The sequence below is a fragment of the Salmo trutta genome, chromosome 10 (genome assembly GCF_901001165.1).
Source record: "Salmo trutta chromosome 10, fSalTru1.1, whole genome shotgun sequence".
In the NCBI taxonomy this organism is placed as follows: domain Eukaryota; kingdom Metazoa; phylum Chordata; class Actinopteri; order Salmoniformes; family Salmonidae; genus Salmo; species Salmo trutta.
The window spans coordinates 44,524,082-44,550,209 of record NC_042966.1 but is presented as its reverse complement, the minus strand read 5'-3'; the positions used below and the strand labels follow the sequence as shown (position 1 = coordinate 44,550,209).

The following is a 26,128-nucleotide window of genomic DNA, read 5'->3' as shown; positions in this document are numbered from 1 at the left end:
AAAAGTTGTGCCCCCCCCCAAAAAGGGTGAAGCGTGTAAAAAAAAATAAAAAAATCCTAAGCATTTTTATATATCTCCTAGAATTAGCACAGAGACTTCAAAACCGTATTCCTTATTATTTATGATTTGACTGTCTTTTTGCCATTTATGAATGTGCTATTCAATGCGTTTCTATGTGCTATAGTAGTAAAGGCAAAATTCAATATTTGATCAAATACATTTTTATTATTATACCTACAGGGGTCCTACAATTCTAAATCAAATAGCTAAATGATCCATGGTATGAACATTTTAAAACAATTCCATATGTCAGCTTTATGAATTGGACTCATTCTAAAAAGCTATCATTTATGTTGATTTAATAATGTTAAGAAGTTCAGTAATATTGTACAATAAGTTTTGATAAAGAAAAAGTTGAAATGCCACCGCAATTTAAGAACAGCTCAAGAGTTATAACAAAGGGTTACACATCCTGGGGGTTTTGCCCCCTCCTCTGCCCTCATTGATAGCCTGCCTTACACACACCTCTACTTCCAAATACAGATCTTTTAAAATAATCAGAGTAACTTTTGCATGTCCCATCTCCATATAGGGCTGAACAACAGCCTTTATAAAGAGGGATGAAGGTCTGGAGAGAAACAGACCAGGGAGACACAAAGCACCGGACTGTCATCCTAAAAGGTAAGCACATAGAGGCAGTCTGATGAGGAAGATAATGATTAAAGGACCTAACAACTATGATTCCCACAGCATCACAAGGCACCAATCAGCAAATACATAGCTGGTCAGGTGATTGATGCTGGTCTTTGTATTTGTCTATTTCATTCTCAGTAGAGATCCTTTCTACCAAACCAAGAGGTGACCACTGACCAACAACAGGTAAGGAACGTAAACTTCCACACTAAGTGTAGATACACTCTCTTGACTAAGGCACAGGCCTACATATATATATATTTAAAGTCATGGCATGCATTTTCTTGGTTGTTTAAGTTGTTGTTGTGAAATAGTTTTTATAGTTGTGCAATGAATTGAATTTAGGCCATCAAAAGTCTGAGTGGAATGAAGGTGATTTAATGTGTAATTCATTACACAAGAGCACGTGTTGAGGTTGAAGACAGCAGTCTCTCTAGCTTGTAATCAACTTGTTATTCAGTCAGGTCAGTCTCTCTAGCTTGTAATCAACTTGTTATTCAGTCAGGTCAGTCTCTCTAGCTTGTAATCAACTTGTTATTCAGTCAGGTCAGTCTCTCTAGCTTGAGATCAACTTGTTATTCAGTCAGGTCAGTCTCTCTAGCTTGTAATCAACTTGTTATTCAGTCAGGTCAGTCTCTCTAGCTTGAGATCAACTTGTTATTCAGTCAGGTCAGTCTCTCTAGCTTGTAATCAACTTGTTATTCAGTCAGGTCAGTCTCTCTAGCTTGAAATCAACTTGTTATTCAGTCAGGTCAGTCTCTCTAGCTTGAGATCAACTTGTTATTCAGTCAGGTCAGTCTCTCTAGCTTGTAATCAACTTGTTATTCAGTCAGGTCAGTCTCTCTAGCTTGTAATCAACGTGTTATTCAGTCAGGTCAGTCTCTCTAGCTTGTAATCAACTTGTTATTCAGTCAGGTCAGTCTCTCTAGCTTGTAATCAACTTGTTATTCAGTCAGGTCAGTCTCTCTAGCTTGAAATCAACTTGTTATTCAGGTCAGGACATCAATTGAGAATCCTAGCCAAGAGTAACATTTTATTGAAGCCATACAAATATTATTATGACACGATCATTAAGCATTATAAGACTTGACATAAGTGACTATGAACTGCTTATAATATGTAAGTATTGTTGCGAACAGCGGGGCAGGGAAGCGAACCCGGGTCTCTGGGGAGAAAGTCAAACACATCGCACTGATAGGGTTAACTCACTTAGGGGGAATTGTAACATGGCTCACATTAGTGAGGATCGCTACACTTCCCGCTCCGAACAGGAAAGAAGCATCCCAGTGCTTCGACCACATGAGCCCCCTCACACGTCTGTCTGTGCGTTCCCATGGCCTCATGGCCACCATCCCACTTCTAACACCAATGTTGACCTACTTGGTGAGAATTGTAACGTGGCTCATATTAGCAAGGATCGGATACAGTATCCTCTTACAAGAAGCTAGAGTTATTATCAGTCATTTATAACCTATTATAAATGGTATATGTTGAGTTATGAAACATTGTAAGGACTCATACATATAATAGTAATAACAATACATTATAACTGTACACAACAACCCATTAACACAAAATAAACCATGTCACCATCTGTCAGCATCTCATTCAAAATGGAATTTGCTTACACGGCAGGGTAGCCTAGTGGTTAGAGTGCCCCTGAACAAGGCAGTTAACCCACTGTTCCTAGGCCGTCATTGAAAATAAGTATTTGTTCTTAACTGACTTGCCCAGTTAAATAAAGGAAAAATAAATACAGTATTAACAATTACCTAAGACTGAAGGTCCAATCCCTGTGATGAAAATAAACTGTCTTCTTAAGCATGTACTCAACAAAACCACGTATTCAGTGTGAAACAAAACGAAAGGAACATAAAACAGCTTTTCAATTCAGACTGCACAGAATAAATACTATTTAAAACTATCCTGGAAAGATTATATTTTTTTATTTAACACTTATCTTACCAGGTAAGTTGACTAAGATAACATTCTCATTTACAACAACGACCTGAGGAATAGTTACAGAGAGGAGGGGGGATGAATGAGCCAACTGTAAACTGGGAATGATTAGGTGGCCATGATGGTCAGATTGGGAATTTAGCCAGGACACCAGGGGTTAACACCCCTACTCTTACGATAAGTGCCACGGGATCTTTAGTGACCACTGAGAGTCAGGACATCCGTTTAACGTCCCATCCGAAAGACAGCACCGTAAACAGGGAAATGTCCCCAATCACTGCCCTGGGGCATTGGGAGAAAAACATTTTAGACCAGAGGAAAGGGTGCCTCCTACTGGCCCTCAACACCACTTCCATCCAGGGACCAACCCTGTTTAGCTTCAGAAGCAAGCCAGCAGTGGGATGCAGGGTGGTATGCTGCTGGCATTACAACTGCTAATGTCAGAATGGGATATTTTGAATGACACTGTGGACAGATGTAGATATTCTCTGTTCCTCCCTGTACAGATTTCAGGATGGGGGACATGGTTATGGAGGAGTTCGGGGCAGCAGCTCCCTTTCTGCGTAAACCAGACAAGGAGAGGATGGAATGCCAGACTAGACCCTTTGACATAAAGAGGGAGTGCTATGTGCCTGACCCTGAGGTTGAGTACGTCAAGGGCACAATCACCACCAGAGATGGGGACAAAATCACAGTTAACACGGAGTTTGGGAAGGTGAATGTTTTAATAAAAAGGTTTTAATGTGGATAGACAACAGGAACAATATGTAGTCTATATGATGACTCATGTTCTTTTTCCTTTACTGATATTAAATAGAATACCGCTGAACCTTGAAAATGAAATGAAACAAACTGTGGAAATGTAATTTACTCTTCTTTCAGACTGTTGTCGTGAAGGAGATTGACTGCCACCCCCAGAACCCGCCAAAGTTTGATAAAATTGAGGACATGGCGATGTTCACCTTCCTGCACGAGCCCGCTGTGCTGTTTAACCTCAAAGAGCGTTATGCAGCCTGGATGATTTACGTAAGTAATGACCTGCCTGCTGATATCTCCATTATATCAAAACATGGATTCAAATGAATATAACTTAAATCTGCACCTCTCTCGTCTTCCACAGACCTACTCAGGGCTGTTCTGTGTCACTGTCAACCCCTACAAGTGGCTGCCAGTGTACGATCAGTCTGTTGTCAATGCTTACAGAGGCAAGAAGAGGACTGAAGCTCCTCCTCATGTATTCTCCGTCTCTGACAATGCCTACCAGTACATGCTATCAGGTAAAATGCAACTGTTGTTTTCTAAGTGCATTCAAAACATCAAACTATATTTGGAAAATGACCTGTGCTATTTACTGATAATTCCTGTTCTTTCAACAGATAGGGAAAACCAGTCTGTCCTCATCACGTAAGTACCTCAGCCTTCAGCCTTCCCTGTAGCTCAGTTGGTAGAGCATGGTGTTTGCAACGCCAGGGTTGTGGGTTCGATTCCCACGGGGGGCCAAGTACGAAAAAAAAAAAAAAATGTATGAAATGAAAATGAAATGTATGCATTCACTACTGTAAGTCGCTCTGGATAAGAGCGTCTGCTAAATGACTAAAATGTAAAATGTAAATGTACCTCAACTAAAGGTTTTATCAATTTGAGGCTATTTCCAATTAGGAGAAATGTTGAAACATCAACATTTGTATTTCCATTCCCAGTGGAGAATCCGGTGCTGGAAAGACTGTGAACACCAAGAGAGTCATTCAGTACTTTGCCAGCATTGCTGCTGTTGCTGGAAAGAAAAGTGCAGCAGAAGAAAAAAAGGTCAACAGAATGTCCATCCTAAATGAAACACTTGAGCATGTTGACAAATTCATTGAGATATTCATGACAGAAATGTAACACTGTATGGATGTTGGTTTGTAGGGGACCCTGGAGGATCAAATCATCCAGGCCAATCCTGCCCTGGAGGCGTTTGGTAATGCAAAGACCATCAGGAATGACAACTCCTCCCGATTCGTACGTTTTTCCCTCTTGTTTGAGAACACGTCTTTATTATCAAATCCTATCACCATATTATCTGGTGTATATGCACCCATTAATTAATATGTTGGCAAAACCTTATAGGGTAAATTCATCCGAATTCATTTTGGAGTCACTGGGAAACTTTCCTCTGCTGACATTGAGACTTGTAAGTAAAAGTTCAATTTGATCAGCTTTGAACAAATCTCTTTGACAACAGATTCATAAAATACACATGTACTTTTTCATGCATATCAGATCTTCTGGAAAAGTCACGTGTCACTTTCCAGCTCAAGGCTGAGAGAGACTACCACATCTTCTACCAGATCCTGTCCCAAAAGAAACCAGAACTGCTAGGTAAGTAATAGAACACTCAACTAGGTACTGAACATTATATCAGTGTCTCTCAATTAGAGGTCGACCGATTATGATTTTTCAACGCCGAAACCGATTATTGGACGACCCACAAAAAACCCCGATACCGATTAATCGGCCGAGTTAAAATATATATATATATATATATAATGACAACTACAACAATACTGAATGAACACTTTTATTTTAACTATTTTAACAAATAAATAATGAAACTTGTTCAATTTAAATAATGCAAAAACAAAGTGTTGGAGAAGAAAGTAAAAGTGCAATATGTGCCATGTAAAAAAAGCTAACGCTTAAGTTCCTTGCTCAGAACATGGGAACATATGAAAGCTGGTGGTTCCTTTTAACATGAGTCTTCAATGTACCCAGGTAAGAAGTTTTAGGTTGTAGTTATTATAGGAATTATAGGACTATTTCTCTCTATACCATTTGTATTTCATATACCTTTGACTATTGGATGTTCTTATAGGCACTATAGTATTGCCAGCCTAATCTCGGGAGTTGATAGGCTTGAAGGCATAAACAGCGTAATGCTTGAAGCACAGCGAAGAGCTGCTGGCAAATGCAGGAAAGTGCTGTTTGAATGAATGCTTACGAGCCTGCTGCTGCCTACCACCGCTCAGTCAGACTGCTCTATCAAACATCAAATCATAGACTTAATTATAATATAATAACACACAGAAACACGAGCCTTATGTCATTAATATGGTCAAATCCGGAAACTATCATTTCGAAAACAAATGTTTATTCTTTCAGTGAAATACGGATCCGTTCTGTATTTTATCTAACGGGTGGCATCCCTAAGTCTAAATATTGTTGTTACATTGCACAACCTTCAATGTTATGTCATAATTATGTAAAATTCTGACAAATTAATTACGGTCTTTGTTAGGAAGAAATGGTCTTCACACAGTTCGCAACGAACCAGGCAGCCCAAACTGCTGCATATACCCTGACTCTGCTTGCACAGAACGCAAGAAGTGACACAATTTCCCTAGTTAAAATAAATTCATGTTAGCAGGCAATATTAACTAAATATGCAGGTTTAAAAATATATATACTTGTGTATTGATTTTAAGAAAGGCATTGATGTTTATGGTTAGGCAGGCTGTGATTCGATGATAAATTAACAGGCACCGCATCGATTATATGCAACGCAGGACAAGCTAGATAAACTAGTAATATCCTCAACTATGTGTAGTTAACTAGTGATTATGTTAAGATTGATTGTTTTTTATAAGATTTATAAGTTTAATGTTAGCGAGCACCTTATATTGGCTCCTTGCTGCACTCGCATAACAGGTAGTCAGCCTGCCACGCAGTCTCCTTGTGGAGTGCAATGTAATCGGCCATAATCGGTGTCAAAAAATGCTGATTACCGATTGTTATGAAAACTTGAAATCGGCCTTAATTAATCGGCCATTCCGATTAATCGGCCGACCTCTACTCTCAACCTCAGGTCTGTGGACCAGCACCAGTCCTTGGAATGTAACTGATCGTTGTCAGTAAATTAGCTGCCACAGTTACAAAAAAGATTGAGAAACACTGTATAATAAACAGTACCATAGACATACTACACATTCAACTGTGCTGTTCAAATCTTTTCAGAGATGCTCCTCATCACCAGCAATCCCTATGACTACGCCTTCATCTCCCAAGGAGAGATTAAAGTAACTTCCATTGATGATTCTGATGAGCTAATGGCTACTGATGTAAGTCAATTTTCATGTCAATTTCCATTTATCTCTCCGTGTTCATCTGTCCAACTTTCTACCCAATGCAAAAATATTATTTTATTCTGAACTAGGATGCCTTTAATGTGCTGGGCTTCTCTCAAGAAGAGATTAATGGCATTTACAAGCTGACTGGGGCCATAATGCACTACGGCAACATGAAGTTTAAGAACAAGCAGAGGGAGGAGCAAGCAGAATCTGATGGCACTGAGGGTGAGGATTTAAAACCTCTCACTTTAATATATAGTAATCTTTGAAAAATCTGACGGTCAGAATGCCGCCTCCTACAACCATAAAACCTTTCCTTTCCAGATGTTGACAAAGTCGCATATCTGATGTGCCTGAACTCTGCGGACCTAGTCAAGGGGCTGTGTCACCCGAGGGTCAAAGTAGGAAATGAATGGGTCACCAAAGGTCAGAGTGTCGACCAAGTGAGTCTAAAAAAAAAAGTTGTACATTTCCAGGAGCTAATAATTGTGAGTATAAAACTTCTGTTTAGGGTTGCTAATATTTTAATGAGTGATTCCCCCATTGAGCAGGATGTTTAGTCCAGGACTAGGCCTAATCTGTGTCTGGGAAATTGTCCCAATTCGTTCATGTTGAACCTATGTTTCAGTCATTTTTTCCCTCAATATTTTGTAGGTGTACTACTCTATTGGTGCACTGTCAAAGAAAATTTACGAGAACATGTTCCTGTGGATGGTGATAAGAATCAACCTTACTCTGGACACTAAGAACGCTCGGCAGCATTACATTGGTGTGCTGGACATTGCTGGCTTTGAGATCTTTGATGTGAGTGTTTCATGTAGGCTATATTTCATAAAAATAACCAATCATGGGCCTCCCAAGTGGCGCAGCGGTCTAACGCACTGCATCGCAGTGCTTGAGGTGTCACTACAGACACGGGTTCGATCCCCGGCTGTGTCACAACCGTCCATGAACGGGAGTCCCATAGCGCAGTGCACAATTGGCCCAGTGTTCGTCCGGGTTACGGGAGGGTTTGGCCGGGGGGGACTTTACTTGGCTCATTGCGCTGAAGCGACTCCTTTTGGAGAATGCATGACTCGACCTTCACCTCTCCCAAGCCCCTCGGGGAATTGCAGCGATGAGACAAGATCGCAATTGGATATCACAAAATTGGGGAGAAAATGGGGGTAAAATACAACAACAAAAAAAGAAAAAAAAGAACACATCATAAAATGATTTATCTAAAACATTACAGCTGACAAAATAAAGTAACTGAACTTCTATTCCAGTTCAACACCTTTGAGCAGCTGTGCATCAACTTCACTAATGAGAAGCTGCAGCAGTTCTTCAACCACCACATGTTTGTGCTGGAGCAGGAAGAGTATAAGAAAGAGGGTATCGTTTGGGAGTTCATTGACTTTGGCATGGACTTGGCTGCCTGCATTGACCTCATTGAAAGGGTTGGTGTCTTCAGTTTTGTAGTAGTTTATATAAAGTGTCCTGAGTTATCTTTGAGATTTCAAACATTTAATGGGAGTACTTTTAAAATGAGCATTACAAGGGAAATCTTCATAGACAAATGATTCTGATATTTATTCACTATGCTTTTCTCTTAGTACTAAATGATTTTCATTTCTTCCACCAGCCCATGGGTATCATGTCCATCCTTGAAGAGGAGTGCATGTTCCCCAAGGCCAGTGATTCTACATTCAAGGCTAAGCTGTATGACACCCATCTGGGCAAAAATGCATGCTTCCAGAAGCCCAAGATTGTTAAGGGAAGACCGGAAGCCCATTTCTCCCTGGTTCACTATGCTGGCACTGTTGACTACAACATTGGTAACTGGCTGGTGAAGAACAAGGACCCGCTGAATGAGACTGTGGTTGGACTGTTCCAGAAGTCAAGTCTTAAGTTCTTATCCAATCTCTTTGCAAGCTATGCTGGTGCAGAAGGAGGTACTATATGTTTCTATCTGCAAAGACAATAAACCACTAAAGTAAATAACATTTGACATGACAGAACAGAGGAGCGGCAAGTAGCCTTGCGGTTAAAGTGTTGGGGCAGTTAACGAAAGGTTACATGTTCGAATACCTGAACCGACATGGAGCAAGGCACTTAAAACCAGTTTACTCCAAAACATTTCACTGCACCTATCCGGTGTAGGTGACAATAACAACATGTATATTCTAATTGTTATGTGGTTATCAGATGAAAACAATAACAACATGTATATTCTAATTGTTATGTGGTTATCAGTTGAGGACAATAACAACATGTATAATCTAATTGTTATGTGGTTATCAGGTGAAAACAATAACATGTATAATCTAATTGTTATGTGGTTATCAGGTGAAGACAATAACAACATGTATAATCTAATTGTTATGTGGTTATCAAGTGAAAACAATAACAACATGTATAAACTAATTGTTATGTGGTTATCAGATGAAAACAATAACAACATGTATATTCTAATTGTTATGTGGTTATCAGTTGAAGACAATAACATGTATAATCTAATTGTTATGTGGTTATCAGGTGAAGACAATAACAACATGTATAATCTAATTGTTATGTGGTTATCAAGTGAAAACAATAACAACATGTATAAACTAATTGTTATGTGGTTATCAGATGAAAACAATAACAACATGTATATTCTAATTGTTATGTGGTTATCAGATGAAAACAATAACAACATGTATAAACTAATTGTTATGTGGTTATCAGATGAAAACAATAACAACATGTATATTCTAATTGTTATGTGGTTATCAGTTGAAGACAATAACATGTATAATCTAATTGTTATGTGGTTATCAGGTGAAAACAATAACATGTATAATCTAATTGTTATGTGGTTATCAAGTGAAGACAATAACAACATGTATAATCTAATTGTTATATGGTTATCAGGTGAAAACAATAACATGTATAATCTAATTGTTATGTGGTTATCAGGTGAAGACAATAACAACATGTATAATCTAATTGTTATGTGGTTATCAGGTGAAAACAATAACAACATGTATATTCTAATTGTTATGTGGTTATCAGGTGAAGACAATAGCAACATGTATATTCTAATTGTTATGTGGTTATCAGGTGAAGACAATAACAACATGTATAATCTAATTGTTATGTGGTTATCAGGTGAAAACAATAACAACATGTATATTCTAATTGTTATGTGGTTATCAGGTGAAGACAATAGCAACATGTATATTCTAATTGTTATGTGGTTATCAGGTGAAGACAAAGCAGCTGGAGGAAAGAAGAAGAAAGGCTCTTCCTTCCAGACTGTGTCTGCACTGCACAGGGTAGATCTGACATTAAATCAGTCTAGCTTTTCACATAGCACAATATTACATTACATTTGAGATGTCAGTATGTTGTGGATTGGAATGTTAGCATTTAATGTCGTTGTGACTCGTGAGGTACTCTTGAGACTCATTCACTGATGGAAATTTCTACATTTGTCATACTCACAGGAGAACTTGGGTAAACTCATGACCAACTTGAGGTCTACTCACCCTCACTTTGTACGTTGCCTCATCCCCAACGAGACCAAGACTCCAGGGGCCATGGAGAATCCTCTGGTCATGCACCAGCTGCGCTGTAACGGTGTGCTGGAAGGCATCAGGATCTGCAGAAAGGGCTTCCCCAACAGGATCCTGTATGCTGATTTCAAACAAAGGTAAAAAAAAAAAAAAAATAAGGTTATACATTTTCTTTCTAACAGGAAAGGAGGGCCTTTTGAGTCCCTTTGACAATTTAAGTAGAAATTGTTTTAAGCCTGTTATATTAAATGAAGTGCCCTTTAATATAGACCACATGGAAAATTTAATAAATCAGCTTTGCTAAAGTACAAAATTCCTGAAGCTGTGCATCCTATGCGACCTCTCGGAAGATTTTAACCCACTTAATAGCAAAATGAATCCACGTTTTCACCATCATTGTAAAGCCCTAGCTATTTTGTTGCTTTGACAATGTAATATCTGAAGAGTATTATTTATTTAATGTGATTAGTGATTCATAACAAAATGTATAATAATATATATCCCTAATTTTAAAGGTCAACCCTGTTACATGAACTGAACTGAAACTATTCCTTAAAAATGAAAAACAAAACACGGACATCCAATAGTCAAATCATAGTATAAAAGTAGATGAGCTGGTTCTACTCTTTTTGGTCATTTTCTGATGTTTTGTGGTGGAAAACTGAGTGGGTGGAGCACATCATGTCAACACTGTTAGCCATAGATAGACAGGCTAGAAATGTCAATTTCCTTGTGAAATTTGCCTTCAATTGCCACTCCCTGTTGCATACAATAAGCTTCCATTCCCCCCCTCACAAGGGGAATTATGGATGATTTAAGATTAAGTCATCAACCCTATTACTGTAACCCTGTTACTTTATTTGGCACTTAATGATAGTATAATAGGTACTTACGATAGATTGTCTTTTTTTTATTTATTTAACCTTTTGAGATGGGAAAAGATGTTTTTGTTAAGTTGAACATGTGCTCATTATGAAAGAATGTTAAAATTAGGTGAAATAAAATGTACAGTACCAGTCAAAAGTTTGGTCACACCTACTCACCTACTAAGTATTTTCTACATGGTAGAATAATAGTGAAGAAATCAAAACTATGAAATAACACATACGGAATCATGTAGTAACCAAAAAAGTGTTAAACAATATATTTTAGATTCTTCAAAGTAGCCACCCTTTCTTTGCCTTGATGACAGCTTTGCACACTCTTGGCATTCTCTCAACCAGCTTCATGAGGACTTCTTTAACAGTCTTGAAGGAGTTCCCACATATGCTGAGCACTCGTTGGCTGCTTTTGCTTCACTCTGCGGTCCAACATCCCAAACCATCTCAATTGGGTTGAGGTGGGGTGATTGTGGAGCCCAGGTCATCTGATGCAGCACCATCACTCTCCTTCTTGGTCAAATAGCCCTTACACAGCCTGGAGGTGTGATGGGTCATTGTCCTGTTGAAAAACAAATGATAGTCCTACTAAGCGCAAACCACCTGTTAATTGAAATGCATTCCAGGTGACTACCTCATGAAGCTGGTTGAGAGAATGCCAAGAGTGTGCAAAGCTGTCATCAAGACAAAGGGTGGCTACTATCTCAAACATAAAATATAATTCGATTTGTTTAACACTTTTTTGATTACTACATGATTCCATGTTTTATTTAATAGTTTTGATGTAGGTAATCGTAAAAATAAAGAAAAACCCTGGAATGAGTAGGTGTGTCAAAACTTTTTACTTGTAATGTATATTGAAGATAATTGTTTGGTGATTTTAATTCAGGTATCGCATCCTCAATCCAAATGCTATCCCTGAGGGTCAGTTCATTGACAACGTGAAGGCGGCAGAAAAACTGCTGGGCTCTCTGGACATTGACCACACCCAGTACAGATTAGGACACACTAAGGTAAGTTCTCTAAATAGATGGGAGGCAATATGGCCTGTTGAATCAGGAGGGAAAGATAGGAGCAACTAAAGGGTCCTAGCAACATATTGCCATTACACCACTATCACCAAAACCAGGCCAAACTGAGAATTACCCATAGAGTTGTACTAGAGAACTGATGCAATGGCCACTTTTATGACAGAATGGCCAGCAGCATTGAGGACTATCTATTTTAAAGAAGTCAATTAAGTTTTCTTATATTTCCATGAGTGTATTATTGGAAGTTGGTAAATAAACTGAAAAGGTTCATACTAGCACCTACTGAGCTAGAATGCATAATCTAGAAGTATAAAAACAACATGGTTGGTGATTTACTGCCACCTGCTGTTATTGAATGCTCAGGAGGACAATTAATTGGCAGACCCCTCCAGCTGATCTGAATGGAATTCTGTTATCCGTCCTTTACCATATACACAGTAAAATCATTGATGTGTACTGCATATATACACACACACAAATCCATCCATCCATCCATCCATCAAATCAAATTTATTTATATAGCCCTTCGTACATCAGCTGATATCTCAAAGTGCTGTACAGAAACCCAGCCTAAAACCCCAAACAGCAAGCAATGCATGTGAAAGAAGCACGGTGGCTAGGAAAAACTCCCTAGGAAAAACTCCCATCCATCCATCCATCCATCTTTATATGTCTCTGTATATCTTTATTAGGTGTTCTTTAAGGCTGGTCTCCTGGGTACCCTTGAGGAGATGAGAGATGACCGTCTAGCTCTCATCATCACTGGCATGCAGGCCAGAGCACGTGGTCTACTTGCCAGGATTGAGTTCCAGAAAATTGTTGACCGCAGGTTGGAAAAACAATAGATAGAACTTCTGCAGACAATAGGGTGGAGGTGGAAAGGGTTGTATAACAAGCAAATTTTATAACAATTCACAGGGATGCCTTGCTTGTGATCCAATGGAACATTCGTGCATTCATGGGTGTCAAGAATTGGCCCTGGATGAAGATGTTCTTTAAGATCAAACCTCTGCTGGTTTCAGCAGAGACTGAGAAAGAGATGGCAAACATGAAGGAAGAATTCCTGAAGCTTAAAGAGCTTTTTGCTAAAACGGACGCCCGTAGAAAGGAGCTGGAAGAGAAGATGGTCTCCCTTCTCCAAGAGAAGAATGACCTGCAAATGGCAGTCCTATCTGTGAGTAAAAGCCACATTGTACGCTACTTTGATGTAACTTTAACTGCACTAGTCCCTTTGCTGCAGTCACATCTTTTGTAAAAATAGCCTTTCGAGTTCTTAGCATGACTGAGGCCCAATCCCAAACCAGCCTTAACTCATTTGAAGGTTAATTTGCTGCCACACTTAATGGCAAAACTCAAAGGGTGACTTCCGGCGTGGATATCAATAAACCCGATCAACTACAGGACACATTCGTGACTTCAATGATGCAATTTAAGGAAAAAAGTACAATAATGAAAATGTATTTTATAAATTCTTTCAAGATATAACAAAATACAAGATTAACAAAATCTAAACCTCAATAACAGTTAAACATTTAATTTTGTTACATGTTTCACACCTCAAAAATAAGACAAACAAATGCATGTGTCATATCATTAGGCAAGACTTTCCATTACTTCATATGAAATTGGGACAAGTCCAAACATATTCCGATGCATGTTGGGATAGCACTTTGCCCTGGAGCCTACAGCGGTGCTGGTCAAAGTGGCTATCGGAGGGTCTCTTATTAGCCCCTACCCCCTTGATAATTTTCACTCCCTCAGCTATGTGAATATGGCGGAGACACTTGTGAACGTGCAAATCGAGGGCTTACGGGAAGGGACTGGTTTGGGATTCAGCAAGAGACATGGAAAACAAAAAGAGAGGGATGAGACATGATTTGATAAATCGATGTCATACAATTAATTAATACAGAATATTTTACAACCAACCAAATTTCAGAAATTTGAAGGATTTGATATATACTTACAATATATTGACACATTGACAGTCAGAAGACACTCTAGGTGACGCTGAAGAGAGATGTGAGGGGCTGATCAAGAATAAGATCCAGCTTGAGGCCAAAGCCAAAGAGCTGACAGAGAGACTGGAGGATGAGGAGGAGATGAATTCAGAGCTGACTGCTAAGAAGAGGAAGCTAGAGGATGAGTGCTCAGAACTCAAGAAGGACATTGATGACCTGGAGCTCACTCTGGCTAAAGTGGAGAAGGAGAAGCATGCCACAGAGAACAAGGTCAAAGTTTATTTTCATTCTTGGGTTGTTAAAACTCCAAATAATTGGTGTGGATGAAAGTGTAATGACACAAGTGTTTCTTTAGGTTAAAAACCTGACTGAGGAGATGGCAGCTCTGGACGAAATCATTGCCAAGCTGACCAAAGAGAAGAAGGCTCTGCAGGAGGCTCATCAGCAAACGTTGGATGACCTGCAGAGTGAGGAGGACAAAGTCAACACGCTGACCAAGGCCAAAGCCAAACTGGAACAGCAAGTTGATGACGTGAGTATCGAATTAGTATTGATAAAAATTACAACATAACTAGTCATATCCTAAAAAATAGGCTACAGTAAATGGTTTACTCCTAATAATGTTAATATATCCTTTATCAGCTTGAAGGGTCTCTGGAGCAAGAGAAGAAGGTGAGGATGGACCTTGAGAGAGCAAAGAGAAAGCTGGAGGGAGATTTGAAGTTGACCCAGGAGAGCCTAATGGACCTGGAGAACGACAAGCAGCAGATGGAGGAGAGGATGAAGAAGTAAGATCACAAATACATTGAACTGTTTACATACTAATATTATTTTATAGCAGAAAAGTTCACAACTCCCAAAAATCATTAAAATATTTCAAATAAACCATTGTTTTTTACTCATCAGGAAGGACTTTGAAATGAGCCAACTCAACAGCAAGATTGAGGATGAGCAGGCCATGAGTGCCCAGCTTCAGAAGAAACTGAAGGAGTTGCAGGTATTTCAATATTATTGTTGAAAATATAATCTTTCTGTTAAACTTAATTATGAACTGCTTTTACCAGAAAAGTTCAATTCCGACCATTTCAGGCCCGCATTGAAGAGCTGGAGGAAGAGCTGGAGGCTGAGAGAGCTGCCCGTGCCAAGGTGGAGAAACAGAGGGCAGACTTGTCCAGAGAGCTGGAAGAGATCAGCGAGAGGCTGGAGGAGGCTGGTGGAGCCACTGCTTCCCAGATTGAGATGAACAAGAAGAGGGAGGCTGAGTTCCAGAAGGTGCGCAGAGACCTTGAAGAGGCTACTCTGCAGCACGAGGCTACTGCTGCCACTCTGAGGAAGAAAAATGCTGACAGTGTAGCTGACCTAGGAGAGCAGATTGATAACCTTCAGAGAGTGAAGCAGAAGTTGGAGAAGGAGAAGAGTGAGCTCAGGCTGGAGCTGGATGATGTGGTCTCCAACATGGAGCAGATTGTCAAGACTAAGGTCAGTGGATTAATCATTATGAAACACAAGCCTTTTCTGAGATCAGATAGATATCGCACATGGCACTGCACATGCTCTTAGTTTCAGAGATATGATCTATGAAGGTTGTGCTGCATTATATTTAAAAAAAAAAACATGTTTTCAGACAAACTTGGAGAAAATGTGCCGCACTCTAGAGGACCAGATGAGTGAATACAGGACGAAAGCTGAGGAAGGACAGCGATCCATCAATGATTTCACCATGCAGAAAGCAAAGCTTCAAACTGAGAATGGTATAACAACTTAACATGAACATTCACATAAACAGCTACAATGAATACCCACATCCACAAAAAGAGACTAACTGAAATAATCAAAAATCGATGAAAACAGGTGAACTTGCCAGACAACTGGAGGAGAAGGACTCTCTGGTCTCCCAACTGACCAGGGGTAAGCAGTCTAACGTTCAGCAGATTGAAGATCTCAAAAGACAACTGGAGGAGGAAGTCAAGGTATTTATACAATAAATGTAGAATCTGTTATCCAACTACATTCATCCTCCTGCTTAACTGCATATTCCTTTTTACATTTATTTTCCAGGCAAAGAACGCACTTGCCCATGCAGTGCAGTCTGCTCGCCATGACTCAGACCTGCTGAGGGAGCAGTATGAGGAGGAGCAGGAGGCCAAGTCTGAGCTGCAGCGTGGCATGTCCAAGGCCAACGCTGAGGTGGCTCAGTGGAGAACCAAGTATGAAACTGATGCCATCCAGAAGACCGAGGAGCTTGAAGAGGCAAAGTAAGGATGTTTTCTTACTTTCAAGGCTATTCAACCATGGCTGAATGAGCGATACACAAAAGTATATGATGAAAGATACCTGAATTACCTGATATACAACCATTATATATATAGAAAAATAAAGTCAGCTGTTCTGAAATGAGTTTCCCATCTATGTCAATCTAGGAAGAAGCTGGCTCAGCGTCTGCAGGATGCAGAGGAAGCTGTGGAAGCTGTTAACGCTAAATGCTCCTCCTTGGAGAAGACTAAACACAGACTCCAGAATGAGATTGAAGATCTCATGGTGGATGTGGAGAGATCCAATGCAGCTGCTGCCGCTCTGGACAAGAAGCAGAGGAATTTCGACAAGGTATTATTATGGGACAGTCTCCTTAACTTTCATTATAATACATGATAATCATATGCTGTTTATTCAAACCATTTACAATACCTGTATGATTCTACTAGGTCCTGGCTGAATGGAAGCAGAAGTTTGAGGAGTCTCAGACTGAGCTGGAGAGCTCCCAGAAAGAAGCTAGATCTCTCAGCACTGAGCTCTTTAAACTCAAGAACTCTTATGAGGAGTCTCTGGATCATCTGGAGACCATGAAGAGAGAGAACAAGAACCTACAAGGTTAGAGCATCAGTATTATTGGCCTGCATTTCAGGCAATCATTTAAATATTATTAAAGAGATTTGTCATCACAAGATACTGATGTGTAATTCTTTTCCCACAGAGGAAATTTCTGATCTGACTGAGCAACTTGGTGAGGGAGGAAAGAGCGTCCATGAGCTGGAGAAGATCCGTAAACAGCTGGAGCAGGAGAAGGCTGAGATACAGACTGCCTTAGAGGAAGCTGAGGTGAGACTGGAAGATATTTACTGGCAGGGATAGACACCATTTACTGAGGGTAAAATATTAGAAGATTTTACATACAATGAGTGTTGTGTTCCCATAGGGCTCCCTCGAGCATGAGGAGGGCAAGATCCTGAGAGCACAGCTGGAGTACAACCAGGTCAAAGCTGACATTGAGCGCAAACTGGTGGAGAAGGATGAGGAGATGGAGATGAATAAGAGGAACCAGCAGAGAGTGGTGGATACCCTGCAGAGCTCCCTGGAGTCAGAGACTCGCAGCAGGAATGAAGCTCTCAGGCTGAAGAAGAAGATGGAGGGAGATCTCAATGAGATGGAGATCCAGCTCAGCCAGGCCAATAGGCAGGCAGGAGAGGCCCAGAAGCAACTTAAGGGTCTCCATGCCCATCTGAAGGTAACACTTCCACAGCATTTAATCCAGGGTTGGGGTCAATTCCAATGTAATTAGAAATTACAATTCAATTCTTGAATTTAGGTTGAATTAAATTCGAATTTCACTGCCAAGTTATGGAATTAGACGACTAGAACTGTTTGAATTGGAATTGAATTGAAAATCAATTTAATACTTGTGTAAGAGGGCGGCAGGTAGCCTTGTGGTTAGAGCATTGGACTAGAAACCGAAAGGTTGCTAGATCGAATCCCCGAGCTGACAAGGTAAAAATCTGTCGTTCTGCCCCTGAACTAGGCAGTTAACCTGCTGTCATTGAAAATAAGAATTTGTTCTTAACTGACTTGACTAGTTAAATAAAGGTTAAACAAATATAATTGTTTGGGATAATATTGAATTGGGAATTTTGGAGGAATTGAATTATCTCTGATTGAAAAGACTAACTTTAAAAAAGACTAATTTTAATTGAATTAAATTTACAGGGAGATGGAATTGAATTCGAATTGAATTAGTAGAATTAACCGCAACCCTTATTTAATCATAAACACTACAGCCTTCACAAAAACACAATACCAACTACATTTTTACTATAATGATAAATGATTTAAAAAAAGAAATGTTAAACAGATCTGGGGTATTTCTGGGACCTCTTTCTAACAAAACTAAAATTCTCTCCACAGGATTCTCAACTGCAGCTGGATGATGCTCTACGTGGTGGTGATGACCTGAAGGAGAACATTGCCATTGTGGAGAGACGCAACAACCTGATGCAGGCTGAACTGGATGAGCTGAGGTCCCTGGTGGAGCAGACTGAGAGAGGCCGCAAACTGGCCGAGCAGGAACTGATGGATGTCAGTGAGAGAGTTCAGCTACTGCACTCTCAGGTAAGGCATTGATAGACAACAATAGATAGCCTTATTAAATATACACAACTTGAAAATGTTGAAGATAATATGAAAGTAATTCCTCAAACATATGTGTAGAACACCAGCCTGTTGAGCCAGAAGAAGAAGCTAGAGGGTGACACATCCCAGCTTTCGACTGAAGTGGAAGAGGCTGTGCAGGAATGCAGAAATGCTGAGGAGAAGGCCAAGAAGGCCATTACTGATGCTGCCATGATGGCAGAGGAGCTGAAGAAGGAGCAAGACACCAGTTCTCACCTGGAGCGCATGAAGAAGAACATGGAGCAGACCATTAAGGACCTGCAGCATCGCCTGGATGAAGCTGAACAAATCGCCATGAAGGGGGGCAAGAAGCAGATCCAGAAGCTGGAGGCCAGAGTAAGTGTTTGAGACTAACCTACCTTCTCTTCTATAAATTAACATAAAACATTTCTAGCTTCAATGTTGAATGTAGTTGTAACGACATAATTGGAAATAGTGTTAACATCCATCATATCTTTCTAGGTGAGGGAGCTAGAGACTGAAGTGGAAATGGAGCAAAGGAGGGGTGGCGATTCTGTGAAAGGAGTCCGTAAATATGAGAGACGAATCAAGGAACTCACCTACCAGGTACATCAAAGTTGCACTATGAACATGCTCAGAATAAAATGAAGGTTAATATATATGACCCTATTTTTTCCCCCTTGTTTTCTGGTGCAGACTGAGGAAGACCGTAAAAATTTGAGCCGTCTGCAGGACCTGGTGGACAAACTGCAGTTGAAGGTCAAATCCTTCAAGAGAACTGCAGAGGAGGCTGTAAGTACAAAACCCTTCCATCATCCAACTGATGCATCTGTCATTAATGAATTGTTGCGTTTGCTAGAGACTAAATCATCCATATTTTTCACAGGAGGAACAAGCCAATTCCAATTTGGGCAAATTCCGCAAGATTCAGCATGAACTGGATGAGGCAGAGGAGAGGGCTGATATTGCTGAGTCTCAGGTCAATAAGATGAGAGCCAAGAGTCGGGATGTCGGTTCCAAGGTCAGTAATTGCTTATAATTTAATAACTCCCCCATGTAATGTATGGCTGAAGCCTTAATGTGGAATACTTTTAAGGCGTATGATATCCAATAGCCATAATATCATTAACATATGAATATCTACATTTATATTATTAATTTGCGAGCATCCACTGTGTTCTAAAACTATACAAGACAGGATCAACTCTAAATGTAATAGCTTACTGCTAATGGTCCCAATGGTTTCATAGATACATTTCCTAAAGAACAAAAAGGCCCCACTTCACATTTAATATATTTCCATGGTAGTTTTATAAGTAGGTACAGTGTAATAACAGTCAAAGATTATACTTTATACCTGTTGCAGTTTTTTACATTCACTCATTTGATAAACAAATTCAAATTAAAGGACAACTTCAATATTAACTTTGATATTTCAACCTTGTGTCTACCATAGCCTTAAGTCATTTCCTCGATAGCAAATCACTGAAGATTATTATGTTATAGGGTAATTGCCCATAGCATTATAATTACTAGCAATTATACTGTATGTAATAACCACTCCGCAACACTGATATTCATTACATTCTTTGACTTATAGAATTTTGTCTTTAGTAAGAAAATGTACCTACACTGCAAATTCCACTGAAACACTGTACCTTCCTATGTAGCTAATATGGTAATACATGGGATTTAAAGAAACTGGGACCCAAAAAAGAATGTTACATTGCATTTTTAAAACACATTTTATGTAATACCTACAATTTAAGAATCAAATGAATCTACTGTTCATTTTACTTTAATTGTTCATTGGACAATATTGCAACTATAAAATGTTTTGCAAACTTTGAATTGATTACATAGCAGATCTAAGGAAATCAGGACCATTACAGGTTTGGTATCTGTATGGGGAAAACATGATGTTCATAGTTTATAAGTGTATACTACTTACCTGTTGAAGCTTATTGTAATTTTAACTAGAGCACATCGTATATGGCAATATAAAGGTTTTCCAGTAGGATTACAATGTTCTTATAACCAAGGGCCAGTAACCCAAAGGTTGCTAGATCGAATCCCCGAGCTGACAAGGTAAAAATGTGTCATTCTGCCCCTGAACAAGGCAGTTAAGCCACTGTTCCTAGGCAGTCATTGTAAATAAGAATTTCTTCTTAACTGACTTGCCTAGTTAAATAAAAGGTAAAAAATTTAAAATATAGATTTTTTTAATATATCTTCTCTGTCACAGAAAGGAAAGGATGAGGAGTGAGACCAAGAGTTGTGACTCTGCTCCCAGGTCAGTTGCTTTGGTTATAATTTGCACACTTCCTGGTTTCAGTGGTTACTTACTACGCAATGGCAAGCAATACTGTTTGAATTGAAAATGTTTATTGTAATAATGACTAGTTGAAGAGCAATAGCCAAATGTATTTAATATTAATTTACTTATTTGATTTGACATCATTGCACCTTTAAAAGTGTTGTAAAATCTTTGTTAATTTGGTAGTTGGTGTAATGTCAGGTCCATTACATTAGTGTTTTAGTACATGATATTTAGTGTATTCCATACCTTAATAAACACTCATTGGAGTTGCCCCATTGTGTAATTTACATTTGAAAACACACAGTATATATTGACACACGGTGCGTCAATCTAAGTTACATAACAAAAACATCCCCAGCAAAATCAGTCAGTTTAAACTAGAGATACGTTTTTTTTTTGCATTGGATTCGTCTCAATCCACCGCATCCGCCAGTGTCACACTTCCACATCTGCGGTAAAAGGTGGCAGAGCTAGAGCGGTGTTTGTCAGCCCATAAAACATTCTGAAAATGTGCCTTCTCGCGAAAACGTCTGTAGCATCCAGTTTGACCTACAAACTATTATGACCACTATATGGACAGGGGAGACTTCCACGAACACGATGGTGTTCTCCGTTTTACTCTACGACCCTCAGAAGTGTCACGGGACTCGTCTGAAGGTATCCAGTTTTTTTAAAAATAATGGAAGTATGAAAGTAGCTTTGTGCCTACACCAAAAATGTGTTAAATATGTGTAAAAAAAAAAAAGAGTACATTTTTTTTATATCTCCTAGATTTAGACCAGACACTTCAAAACCTTATTTCTTCTGATTTATTTTTTTACTGTCCTTTTTGCCATTTATGAATGTGATTTTCAATGCGTATCTATGGGCTTTAGTAGTAAAGGCCAACATCAATATTTTATCAAATATTTTTTGGTGCACTTTTTGGGATACCTACATGGCCCCTAAAATTCTAAATCAAATAGCTAAATGATCCATAGTATGACCATCTTAAAACAATTCCATATGTCAGCTAAGCAACATCCCCCCCCAACGTCTTACACTAAAGAAACACAAATGTTTTCAGAATATACAGTGGTTAATGTTTGTAACGTTTATCCATCTCCTGTCACAGAAAGGACATGATGAAGAGTGAAGCTCTCAGACGGACCTTTCTGATAATCTCCTGACTGTAGTGCTTTAGTTTCTCTCTATTCTCCATGTAACATGAGCTGAATAAAGAATAAAGTCATTTGAAATTGCATCTCTGTGTTTTGCTCTGCATGCTTGCAATCAACCATGTTAAAGCTGTGAACAAATATGTGTCTATCTATACATTGTCTTGAACACACTTGTAACCCTTTCTGTGTGATTACAATTTAGCCTCCATATATGCATCATCCTAAATGTACATACAATTTAGACTACTGTATTCAAGCAGTGTCTTATTGACAGCCTTGAATGCAGATAACAACATATTTCTATGAATATATTCTGTTGAAATCCATTTGAGTAAAGCATCCAGTCACAGAACAAAAATGTTTTACAGTAAGTAGTGAAGGCACATGTTCTAAATATACTGAACAAAAATATAAATGCAACATGTAAAGTGTTGGTCCCATGTTTCATGAGCTGAAATAAAAGATCCCAGAAATGTTCCATATGCACAAAAAGCTTATTTTTAAAAATGTTGTGCACAAATTTGTTTCCATCCCTGTTAGTGAGCATTTCTCCTTTGCCAGGATAATCCATCCACCTGACAGGTCTGGCATTTCAAGAAGCTGATTAAACCATATGACCATTACACAGGTGCACCTTGTGCTGGGGACAATAAAAGGTCACTCTAAAATGTGCAGTTTTGTCACACAACACAATGCCACAGATGTCTCAAGTTTTGAGGGAGCGTACAATTGGCATGCTGACTGCAGGAATGTCCATGAGAGCTGTTAAATTAACTGTAGCTCAGAAAAATATTTGAAATTGTTTCATGTTGTGTTTATATTTTTGTTCAGTGTATATTCAGAATAAGAGGTAGACTTACTTAGTAATGTATGGTACAGAAACAGTGTGACAATCTGGATACTGCCTAGCCATAGTGTTACCTTCACTCAGAGACCCTTCAGGTAAAATAATCCCTGATTTTTAAGCATTTAAAGTGAGTGCGTAAACACTGAGCTATTACCATCGTTGTGGACATTAATCCAGATTCATCTTATTTAAAGCTCAACCAGTACGTTTGAGTAACAGAATACAGTGACAATAGATGGAATAATTACAGAAAGCGGAACGTATTACAGCAAATAGAAATGACCAAAGTAGTGCAGTGACATGAACAGAGTACAGATCACGTACTGATCAAAACAAGATGAAGTGTTTTACATACTTAGAAAACTGTTAACGGGAGTCCAAAGATTAGAAGACATGTAGACAACAATCAGATCAATTGAAATCATCTGATGTACAGACGTAGTGGGAAGAAGGAAGTTAAAATGATCTGATGTACAGACGTAGTGGGAAGAAGGAAGTTGAAATGATCTGATGTACAGACGTAGTGGGAAGAAGGAAGTTAAAATGATCTGATGTACAGACGTAGTGGGAAGAAGGAAGTTGAAATGATCTGATGTACAGACGTAGTGGGAAGAAGGAAGTTAAAATGATCTGATGTACAGACGTAGTGGGAAGAAGGAAGTTGAAAGCAAAAGGAATCAGATGAAAGAGATGAAACGTGAAATGTAACATCAGATTGAAAAAATAAAAAGCTCAGGGAATCATACAGATACGCTGGTTTAAAAGTTACCCTTCAAATCCAATAAATATCTTACATTCTACGGTAAATTCCAGATTAAAAACGTTAGATGAAAATAAAACGTGCAATTATGCTTCCTGCCACAATGCTCTTAACGCAGCGTGATGCAAGCAAAATTTTTTATTTTACCCAGCGCATCTGTACGTTCATGGTATCGAAAGACAGAAATGAAAGACCTTTAACAGAACAGCTTAATAGATAGAGATACATTTTAAAGTGTCATCAAATACCTTATTTGCTTTGGCTGTCAGTTACAGTCTCTTCAGGTATGTTGGGGTGGGTAAATCCTGAAGGCCAGTTGAGATGATGAGAGGCATCATTTTCATAACCTAAGCACAAATGATAACCGAGTTTGTCAACAGCATGATACACGTGGTGCATGCAAAGAAGATACAAGGGACAGTATTCAGAACTCTCGTCAATTTACCTTACCGTTGTTTGTTCACAGCGTGTCTTTGCATGAGGAAAAGGTTTCTAAAGCTGCTTTTCAAAGTGTGTCCAGGTCTCTCTTGCAAAAGCGATTGTCTCAATGTACTGTGTTTAGGGTTGTGGATCATGTCTCCTCTTTCACTCACCCAATCAGGGAGCCCACGTGCCTTGGTGAGGGAAGACTTGGTCTCAGCCTGGGGGAGCAGTGGAGAAGGCCTGGCAGTCTATCATTCTATGGAGACATAGGGTGACAGTAGAAAAGTTCAAGGTGAGCCCATATGTTGAAGTACATCAAGCAAGACTCAAATACATCCATCCACAGACGCACGCAAGACAGCTGGGAATGAGACCCTTAACATGTCATTGAGGGACACGGTCTGGTATGTTCAGATCTAGAAGCTAATTACAGAGGCTCAAGGTTGAAGCTAGGCACAGGTGTGAAGTTGTAAGAGTCAAAAGGGCTCCAAGAGTTTACAGAAGAAAATACAGGGCATTAACCCCCTGCACACACAGGTCTCGAAGGAGGTAACTTTCTTTCCAGCTATGTCAACCCCCACATTACAACCTCGTAGACAAATTCACACTTTCACTGTCTCGAAGGAGGCAACTTTCTTTCCAGCTATGTCAACCCCTACATTACAACCTTGTAGACAGTTTCACACTTTCAGTAATGTCTTCTCACATCCACCGTTCTAATAATCACATCATTGTGCGCATATAATCATACACAATATCTGTTGCACTTATCTGGGTAGTCATCAATTGACAATTTCTGAATAATAACCTTCACTGGGATTTTGTGGCACACAGGTCAAAAAGTTTGATACTCACCTGATATTGTATTGACCACCAGATAATGTAATAACTTAGAACATTATCCAGGAAACAGTTACGTATCAGTTCAACCGTTTTACAAATTAACTGGCTTTTTATGACATTATCCAGTGTTATTACATTATAAAATAATAAGGTATTACATTATCCAGTTTTATTACATTATAAAATAATAAGGTATAACATTATCCAGTTGTATTACATTATAAAATAAGTTATTACATTATCCAGTATTATAACATTATCCATTGTCAAAGGGCAGGATACTGTTGACGTTGGCCTAATAAAAACTATTTAAATGTCCAGAATCATATACACGTTTGATTGTCTACAAATTGTTCAAACCAGTGTTGTAACCAGGGCTTAAGACTGAGTTAATTCATACATTAAACAGAGGATGCTAATAAATCACAAGAGAGAAACGTTAGAAAAGGCTATTGACCAAGGTGTCAATGGGATCTTGTGTTTGAAGGTGAAAATGTTAATGAATGCGTCATGGAGGAAGCAGAGGTGTAATGCACCTAATGCACTCAAGCACATTGTGGTCAGTTGGAATCCAAGAACAATTTGGCAGGTTTATCTTTGTCCTCAAGGATAAAGAGAAGGAACAAAGACACGTAAACAAGATGGGGCCTAGGGTTATATTTACAGTAGTTGTTACTCTGTGACAATGGATAGGACGGTGACCTTGCCTTGGTGAACAAAGGAGGACAGCTGCAGTTGTCTTGCAATGATTTCACACCATGTAACAAGACGTTTCTCACGTCATTCAATAAATCCAAAGCAATGACCTTAAGCAAGGAGATGAAATACGTTTGAACTCAGTTTCTCTGTGAGAAGTCCAACAGACAGTATAATTGGTATGAATAGTACGGGGGAAGAAACAAACCAACACCTTCTACTTGCCTTTCTTCTTGTTTCTTATTAGCACAGATTTGTCTGACTGCTGCTTTATTGAGGAAAGTTTAACTTACTATAACTGTAGTTGTCGTACCTACTAGTAAGTCACTCTGAATAATACAGTCCGCTAAATCACTAAAATGTAAATGAATCTGCGCACCGAGTTCAATTTGCTCGTAGCAATTACTGTTAATTTGCCGCACCTGGTGCTAAACTGATGGAGGAGAAAGGTGTTCTGTCCTGAATGTTGCACAATATAGAAAATCATGCCTGTTCTACTTAATGTCTATCT

At 39.1% G+C, this 26,128-nt stretch overlaps 1 protein-coding gene and 1 long non-coding RNA gene across 4 annotated transcripts in view; one reads left to right on the top strand and one right to left on the bottom strand.

The window, feature by feature from the left end:
- The window catches only part of LOC115201760 (uncharacterized), a 58,557-nt gene that overhangs the window by 7,484 nt on the left and 24,945 nt on the right, over window positions 1-26,128 (bottom strand). For all 3 annotated transcript variants that reach the window (XR_003879810.1, XR_003879809.1, XR_003879808.1), the window contains 3 exons: window positions 24,249-24,334; window positions 23,904-24,002; window positions 10,271-10,418 (listed from right to left, as the gene is read on the bottom strand). This is a non-coding gene — a long non-coding RNA (uncharacterized LOC115201760). The remainder of the gene's footprint in view (window positions 1-10,270; window positions 10,419-23,903; window positions 24,003-24,248; window positions 24,335-26,128) is intronic.
- Window positions 575-22,131, top strand: LOC115201759 (myosin-7-like). Its single transcript, XM_029765648.1, has 40 exons — window positions 575-681; window positions 832-879; window positions 3,159-3,367; window positions 3,535-3,678; window positions 3,773-3,929; window positions 4,029-4,056; window positions 4,353-4,458; window positions 4,561-4,653; window positions 4,762-4,825; window positions 4,915-5,013; window positions 6,646-6,749; window positions 6,845-6,983; window positions 7,083-7,201; window positions 7,413-7,562; window positions 8,027-8,197; window positions 8,383-8,692; window positions 9,987-10,057; window positions 10,229-10,434; window positions 12,065-12,188; window positions 12,899-13,035; window positions 13,125-13,380; window positions 14,195-14,437; window positions 14,523-14,699; window positions 14,810-14,955; window positions 15,074-15,164; window positions 15,257-15,646; window positions 15,792-15,918; window positions 16,019-16,137; window positions 16,226-16,422; window positions 16,588-16,771; window positions 16,870-17,035; window positions 17,139-17,263; window positions 17,361-17,669; window positions 18,344-18,547; window positions 18,647-18,943; window positions 19,070-19,174; window positions 19,265-19,360; window positions 19,455-19,589; window positions 20,814-20,861; window positions 22,003-22,131. The coding sequence occupies exons 3-39, from the start codon at window positions 3,167-3,169 to the stop codon at window positions 20,832-20,834; spliced, it is 5,811 nt and encodes a 1,936-aa protein (XP_029621508.1). The 5' UTR covers window positions 575-681; window positions 832-879; window positions 3,159-3,166; the 3' UTR covers window positions 20,835-20,861; window positions 22,003-22,131.